At 38.0% G+C, this 8505-nt stretch overlaps 2 protein-coding genes across 2 annotated transcripts in view; both read left to right on the top strand.

Moving 5' to 3' along the window:
- Nucleotides 1-2712, top strand: part of LOC129924841 (uncharacterized) — a 4899-nt gene extending 2187 nt beyond the window's left edge. The window contains exons 4-5 of the mRNA XM_056022143.1: nt 72-288; nt 2552-2712. Coding sequence (XP_055878118.1) covers nt 72-288; nt 2552-2712 — 378 coding nt within the window. The remainder of the gene's footprint in view (nt 1-71; nt 289-2551) is intronic.
- A 3937-nt stretch (nt 2713-6649) lies between these two features.
- On the top strand, nt 6650-8505 carry LOC129924840 (collagen alpha-2(V) chain-like). Its single transcript, XM_056022141.1, has 3 exons — nt 6650-6679; nt 7226-7864; nt 7972-8505. Exons 1-3 carry the CDS (start codon nt 6650-6652, stop codon nt 8503-8505), a joined length of 1203 nt encoding a protein of 400 aa, XP_055878116.1.

The raw sequence follows: 8505 nt of genomic DNA, 5'->3' as shown, positions 1-8505 counted from the left end.
CCCACCAAGAAGAAAGCGTCCAGCGAGATAGTTGAGTCTGACATGTGAAGTACGAGTGGGTTTGAGAACAGGTTGACCGACTGCATGGTGACAATTTTGATCAAGTCAAACACGGCTATAGAGAACAAACTTATGTTGATAGAAGTATTGAGTCCCTGTTTAATGAATACCCAGACATTGAAGAAGTTGGTAACAATACCAAACAAGCCGATGAAAAAACACAGCAAGCCATGGTTCACAAAAATAATTATTTCACTGGCGAAATCGGAGAGTCCCGAGAAATCAGAAGTAAATTTATTTAACTTGGTCACGTTGTAAAGTAAAGTGCCGGCCATTATGGGCTAGAATTGTAGCTTATAATGGTTTTACAAGTACAGTAATGATTGAGTTTTAAATATAGGCCTCGTTCACATTGCGATTTGGCTTGGCCATGAGAATAAATGGGATCTGTACAGTACCTTACATCCTATTGGATTTGCATTGAACAGCTAAAAGCATAGTAAGATAAAGACATTCAGGTGTAACTTTACCCTTTCAGAACCTCAAATGACTGAAGAGACCAATCCATAGCAGCACATATCTCTGTAGGGGGAATGAGAACAACAATAATCAGAGGCTGTGCCATATTCTCCCGTCTTTATAGATCAATAATTCGTTTATTTTTTAATTTTTGCTATTGTTTGTGGTAACTTTCGTTCTCTCTTGTAAGTCATTCTAAGACTCTAGTTTGTCAGCACTTTGTACTAATAATAAAGTCTAGTACACAATGTATTGTCCATTCTACAGAAGTTGGACGTTTTGAGTGGCCATGACTTATTTTAACCTTTTTAAAAGTCTGATTATCTCAATGAGTACAAATCAAACCGTAAGTTAATTTAAAGCTTTGGTTAAAAGATTCCTTGACTGGCTTTATCTTATTCATGAATGAATGAATTGTAATGTCTTCGATTCCGAAGATTAAGGATGAGTGCCGTGTTTCACGTGACTACTCAAACCCAGTTTCAACCTACATATTTTGTCACATCTAATGCAGACAAAGCCGATGCCCACCGTGAGTCTTTATACAAACAAAGTTTACACATTAATTTAATGTCACAGTCTTTGTAACTAGAATATGCTGTGTAAAATCTTTCTTGGTCAAGAGCATTAGAAGAAATGTCTTGTAAAGAGGAGTAACTCTACGTCTGCTTTCAGTTCGAGTAGCTTTGATTCGTTCACTTAAGATTCTTTCAATTCGAGTCTGTTATTTATACCCATTGTTTACTTCTGTTGAGAACTTAGGAAACATAATGTTTACTTCTGTTCAGGAACGTGAAGATATAGTCTTAGTCAATTGTAACCAATGTGATTGCAACTTAAATCCAAGAAAAAATAAATGGAAGGGCTGATTCACTGCTGATTTCTATACTATTATTATATTTTCAAACCGACATTCTAAACCAGTGGAAGAAACTTTGAAGTCGCTGAAACAGTTGCCTTCTGATTAATTACACGCTTGATAACTAGCTTGGGTGTTTACTGTCGGTAAAAATGTTAGCTTGATCGTTTTAATGTGGAGTTATTTTCTCTTGATTTGTTCAGTGTCCTGTAATTAAATCTTTCACTCTTTCACCAAATTTCACAGTCACAAAGACAAAAGCTTTTCTAGAACAGACACTAGAGGAAAGGATATATATAGAAACAAGACTATGACACTGGAGCAGTACAATAATGGTCAACATTATTTTAATGATAGCTCTAAAAGAGACCATCTCTATTGTTACAATTAAAAGTGAACATATATTCAGGGCTTCTGCTTCTTATAGATTAATGAAAAAAAAAGTTAGCTTTCTTTTTTTTTAAGTCATATAAATCCAGACTCGAGTGCTTAAAATTATATTGAAAAAAAAGGGGGGGGGGATATTAGAGAGAAGATATAATATTTATCTAGCAGGCCCTATCTCAAAAATAAAAGTACACGCAGACATAAGAACTCAAGATTGTGTAATGATACGCTTTCCGAAAAAATCCGTATATTTCGTGTTTTTTTAAACTTCTTTCGCTCTTTAGTTTATAATGTGTTCCTCACAGGATTCAATAATCCAATCAAAGGCATGAAAAAAAGAATATTGCTTTTCTGTTCAAACACCCAATATCCCACAATTTTTGTTCACATTCAGTCAAAACGTGTTATTTCAAAAATATTAAACGTTAAAAAAGTCATAGGGCCTACAATTTTGTTTCTTAAGACAGGCTTTAATTTATTTCTTCACTCTACAACCAGATTTTTTTGTTCATAAATTTTTTAAATTAAATATTTTATTAAAAATTTAATAACAGATAGACAGATTACTTTGAAAAGATAACAAAAATGATTTAATTTTATCTAAAGAAAGACGCTAGATAGATTTGGATGTATACTAGCATAGGATGATATTGGATCTAACATAGGTCTAGAATTCTGGAGCTAGACATTCAAATGGATCTACATTTTTTGCGACATTGGAGCCATCTCTTGAAAAATGACCAGTAGATGTTATGCTTCCTCTGTGGAAATTTATTTGCTCAACAGTAGCCACACTCAAACCTGCCCAGCCAACGAGTAGCAGCATTCAGAAGGCTATGTCAGATATGCTTCCATTAAAGCCTCGTCCACTCCCCGTATTGGAATTGGAAGAACATAGAGAAAACACAGGAATAGCAGAGCACATGATGGAGCATTTGTCCACATAGGTGACATCCTAGCTACACAATTAGGTCTGCGCTTTTATCCAGGCGAAAATGTAGTCATGGACGATAAATGGACATTAAATCTTTCAGTGCATACAATTTTGATCCAAAAATAAATAGAGCTTTCGCTGTCGAACAAAATTTGCGGGGTGGTAGGGTTAATAGAACTAACCCAACTTTTTATTTTAAGATATAACATATTTTATTTTATTCTAAAGGCGAATGAATTGGCTAAAAAAGTGAAACAAAATAAATTATTTACGAAAATATTTCTATTAATAAGGGCACGTAACAAGGATAAAGAAACATAACTCAAATATGGCATGAAGAAAACTTTAAATCCTTATCCTGGCAGTCCATTGTACTGAACTGTTCAGAAAGATGCCAAGTTATTCCTACATTGTTGCATGGAAAGTTTAAGATTGTCTCAAAAGTATAAAATATGTGTCAGTGAATAAAATTTTCTTGCATACAAAACTATAAACATTAACAAGTAAAATAGTAAAAAAAAACTTTTTAAAAAAAGCTTATATTATGTGTAGTTACTAGTTACATCAATTAGTACGGATTGGTACTGGGAGTAAGTTTGTAATAGATCTAGATTATCTCTAAGAAATGTGAGCGATTAGAAATGTTTTTATAAATTTTTTTTTGTTTAGCGCCATTTCATGCTTTTAGATTTCTCAATACGCTATGATCTTATTACTTGTCTAGACCAGTAGGAATGGGTCAGGGGGGAGAAAGAAGGTGGTATCTGAGTGACCGCTTTTAAAAAATGTAATTATTTTTTAAAAAATTTAAAAAGTGAGTGACCTTAAATCGAACTTGAGTGCTATGGCCTCCTCGAGCCAATACGGTAACCACTGTTCCAGGGAGCTGCTAACGAATAAAGGTATTATGGTTATAGAGAACTTTTCTTTCTACAAACAACTTAAACCACCGTATCAGTCAAGTAAAAGTTCTTTCCCTTGTGCGAGATACCAAACAAAATAATTAATTACCTCCCGCAGGACGACGGGGGAATGGGAGCGGACAGGGTTTGAACCCGGGACCATCGATAATTCTGAACGACAGTCCAGCACGCAAACCGCACGACCAGGCAACCTAGAATTCATTGTTTTTAAATCCTTGACTATTTGAATTTTAAGCAAGCGTTCTAATTGCATTGTATTTTCGTTGAAACTAGATTAACACCGGTAAGTCTGAGCTGCGATGGTGCTGTGTCAACAGCCATGACTATTCAATGACTACTCCTTTGTTTCAGTCAATAATATTGTGATGATGCAGTCAAACTGAATTTCCATTAGATTGGATCAATAAAAATTATCTTATCTTATCTTATCTTGTGAAGGATACAACGTCCAGGTTCCCTGGTTAACGAGCAGTGCTGATAGTCTGACAAAGTCAAGAACAAATTAATTGTTTTCTTTTTACCCTTATCGGTTCTAGTCTTGATGGACGTAAGTCTTGATAGACGTAAGTCTTGATAGACGTAAGTCTTGACGGACGTAAGTCTTGATGGACGTATGTCTTGATGGACGTAAGTCTTGATGGACCTAAGTCTTGATGGACGTATGTCTTGATGGACGTAAGTCTTGACGGATGTATGTCTTGATGGACGTATGTCTTGATGGACGTAAGTCTTGATGGACGTAAGTCTTGATGCACGTAAGTCTTGATGGACCTAAGTCTTGATGGACCTAAGTCTTGATGGACGTAAGTCTTGATGGACGTATGTCTTGATGGACGTAAGTCTTGATGGACCTAAGTCTTGATGGACGTATGTCTTGATGGACGTAAGTCTTGATGGACGTAAGTCTTGATGGACGTATGTCTTGATGGACATAAGTCTTGATGGACGTAAGTCTTGATGGACGTACGTCTTGATGGACGTATGTCTTGATGGACGTAAGTCTTGATGGACGTAAGTCTTGATGGACCTAAGTCTTGATGGACGTAAGTCTTGATGGACGTAAGTCTTCCACTTCGCCACGAACCAACGTACTTAAAATAGAGCGGGATGCGGTTGCCTTCTAAGATGTGTCCGACTTTGGCAGAGACATTTGAGAATGTGTATTTAAATGTGGTGACGTTATACGTTTAGTTAATCTTATCTTATCTTATATAATACAGACGTTTTGTTATAAGACCGGGCAAGCGGTGCAACGGTTTGGGCAACACGTTGCCTTGCCCACAAATTATTGCCTATATTAGCAGATTTTTTTTTTTTATTGAACAATAAAATGATGTCCACCTTTCGGATGCTTCTTCTGAGTTGAAGATAATCTAGTTCCTAGTCCAAACCTCCCGCAGGACGACGGGGGATGGGAGCGGGCAGGGTATGAACACGTGACCATTGAGGCTGTTGCAATACAGAGTCTTGATGTTTTGATACAGTCTGGGAGTTTTGATTATACATTGTGAAGCACATCAAAAATTACGAAATTGGTGTGTCAGCCGTCGGTGGTATGTAAACAACACACACCTGTGTGAATTATCTAGTAGTAGTACTAGTAGTAGTAATGCCTAAGTGTGACACAGTTCAATATCTGGGTCACGAATGTTCTTCCGGATAGTTGCATTCTTAGCGTTACAATATTCTTTGTTTATATAAACTACAATTTCTTCATTTGACTTCGCATCTTGTTCTGACTGATCTAAGAACGTAAATCTTATCTCGATCAACTGAAGAGCAGGGAATTGTTACCATTCAGACAGATTTCAGTGAAACACATTCATGAGCTCACTCGATATTAATACAGGTGTTAAAAACAACCTTCTAACTCTTCTGTCTTTTTGTGTAAGGACTTTACCTGCTGTGATGTGTGAGTGAATGCCCCTCTGTCTTCTTCTACACCTCACACCTCACTCGTATTTTTCCTCTACGTCCCCTTTTCTTATGTTTTGAACCCAGGATTGGTAGAGTTAAAGTTCGTCATCAAGTTCCAAGGTGTGTCCTTCATGCTGCCAACTCAGAAATAGACGTTTCCAAACAAAGTAAAATCCACATTTGTATTAGAATAAGTCTCACAGGAAAAAGTAGAAGAGGCAAACAGAGAAAACGACGGGCTACCGAATTCACTTCGTCAAGGGCCTCCAATTATCTAAGACCGGCCCTATTCAAGGCTGAAACTAAGATCAATGAAGATTTTTGTGTGTAATTGCTGTATTAATTGGCTTAGAGATTAGAAACTGGATTAATACATTGATTGGATTCCACGATGACCTGCTCACTACTGTAACAAAACGCGAAGTTAACCTTTAAGGCCATATCACAAGGTCTTCAAGGCTGGCAAATATCTTCCTTCAGGGAACAGTACCAGGAAAGGAAGAAGAGGCAGGCAAAGATAGCGATGGGAAGACAACATAAAAGAATGGACGGGCCTGCCATTGAAAGAGGTTCTATCCAAGGCTAAAGACAGAGAGGAATGGAAAAAGACGGTTGACAGTTCTTGTGTGGTGCCCCAATGGACCAACAGACTAAGGGATAGGTGAAGGTGCACTCTCACAGAGCACATCTAATCAAACATTAGGAATAAACAGATCACATAGAATATTAACAGAAGAGAAGAGTCCAATATAATGAGGACGCCTGCAGTGCAGCGTACCGGAAGTATGATCTACTACTAACAAGGAAATTATAATACAACTTTTTAAAGAAACCCAAATGAAATAAGTTATCATTCACTACCGAGTGGTATATGGAATAGTCAGGTTTAGTCCAAACAAGTTATTCTTGAATTGAAACTAATGTATCTGTCTAGTGTAACTATCTCCTCTCTCTACTTATCTTATAAAATACAGACGTTACTTCAAGAGGACAGTTAGGTTACCAGACGATCTTGTCTTTACGGTCTATGGAATAACCAGATAGACTTGTTAACTACCTCACCCTAAGGTCAATGTTAATCAACAATCACAAAGAGGAGTGCCTTAACCAATGAGCAACAGGAAAGACAGGCAGAGCCATGTACAGAGAAATGACTATGCCTAACAAACTGGACTTTATTGGACAGTATTAACTTCCTCACCCGCAAAGAGCAACCTACAATCTTCCATCTAAGGACAGGACACACACCTCTGTTAAATTACCATCTCAATAAAATAAACCCCACACAGCTCCCCATTTGTAGACACTGCGCCCACCCTAATGAAACCGTAAACCATATCCTCTCTGAATACCCCTTCCTAATCCACCTTAGACAGACCCTACTACCACTCCAGCCCAACATAACCAACACCCTGTACAGCAGTGTTGAACAACAAAAACGCTGACAGCTCAGCAGCAAAAAGCTGACTAGAAGAAGAAGAAGAATCTTATAAAATACAGACGTTACTTCAGGAGGACAGTTAAGTTATCAGACGATCTTGTCTTTACGGTCTTGAGGATAAATGATCGGTCAGGATATTATCTGGTTTCTTTGTTTTTCCAAATCTTCAAGATAAGTTTTATGCTCAAACTGATGTTGGGGATGTGGTCAAACAAATAAGCCAATTTTAGGATGGTGTGGATCAGGGAACCAAGGCAGATAAAGGAACCAAGGCAGACAAAGGAACCAAGGTAGATAAAGGAACCAAGGTCGATAAAGGAACCAAGGTCGATAAAGGAACCAAGGTAGATAAAGGAACCAAGGTAGATAAAGGAACCAAGGTCGATAAAGGAACCAAGGCAGATAAAGGAACCAAGGTAGATAAAGGAACCAAGGTCGATAAAGGAACCAAGGTAGATAAAGGAACCAAGGCAGATAAAGGAACCAAGGCAGATAAAGGAACCAAGGCAAATAAAGGAACCAAGGCAGATAAAGGAACCAAGGTAGACAAAGGAACCAAGGCAGATAAAGGAACCAAGGTAGATAAGGGAACCAAGGCAGATAAAGGAACCAAGACAGATAAAGGAACCAAGACAGATAAAGGAACCAAGGCAGATAAAGGAACCAAGGCAGATAAAGGAACCAAGGTAGATAAAGGAACCAAGGTAGATAAAGGAACCAAGGCAGATAAAGGAACCAAGGCAGATAAAGGAACCAAGGCAGATAAAGGGACCAAGGTAGATAAAGGAACCAAGGTAGATAAAGGAACCAAGGTAGATAAAGGAACCAAGGCAGATAAAGGAACCAAGGCAGATAAAGGAACCAAGGCAGATAAAGGAACCAAGGTAGATAAAGGAACCAAGGCAGATAAAGAACCAAGGCAGATAAAGGAACCAAGGTAGATAAAGGAACCAAGGCAGATAAAGGAACCAAGGTAGATAAAGGAACCAAGGTAGATAAAGGAACCAAGGCAGATAAAGGAACCAAGGTAGATAAAGGAACCAAGGCAGATAAAGGAACCAAGGCAGATAAAGGAACCAATGTAGATAAAGGAACCAAGGCAGATAAAGGAACCAAGGTAGATAAAGGAACCAAGGTAGATAAAGGAACCAAGGCAGATAAAGGAACCAAGGCAGATAAAGGAACCAAGGCAGATAAAGAAACCAAGGTAGATAAAGGAACCAAGGTAGATAAAGGAACCAAGGCAGATAAAGGAACCAACGTAGATAAAGGAACCAAGGTAGATAAAGGAACCAAGGCAGATAAAGGAACCAAGGTAGATAAAGGAACCAAGGCAGATAAAGGAACCAAGGCAGATAAAGGAACCAAGGTAGATAAAGGAACCAAGGCAGATAAAGGAACCAAGGCAGATAAAGGAACCAAGGTAGATAAAGGAACCAAGGCAGATAAAGGAACCAAGGTAGATAAAGGAACCAAGGTAGACCAGGGTAGATTAGGAAACCAAGAAGAAAAAATAGCCAGCTAG

This window comes from Biomphalaria glabrata, chromosome 2 (assembly GCF_947242115.1).
Source record: "Biomphalaria glabrata chromosome 2, xgBioGlab47.1, whole genome shotgun sequence".
Classification (NCBI taxonomy): Eukaryota; Metazoa; Mollusca; class Gastropoda; family Planorbidae; genus Biomphalaria; species Biomphalaria glabrata.
The sequence above is the reverse complement of the archived record's forward strand: the minus strand, read 5'-3'. Positions and strand labels throughout refer to the sequence as shown.

Bases quoted from the DNA above. Each gene is read 5' to 3' on its own strand.
- LOC129924840 (XM_056022141.1), top strand. From the start codon at position 6,650: ATGAGCAACAGGAAAGACAGGCAGAGCCAT. The intron at 6,680-7,225 runs GTACAGAGAAAT...GGTGTGGATCAG, and splicing joins GGAAAGACAGGCAGAGCCAT to GGAACCAAGGCAGATAAAGG. The intron at 7,865-7,971 runs GTAGATAAAGGA...AAAGGAACCAAG, and splicing joins AGGCAGATAAAGGAACCAAG to GTAGATAAAGGAACCAAGGC.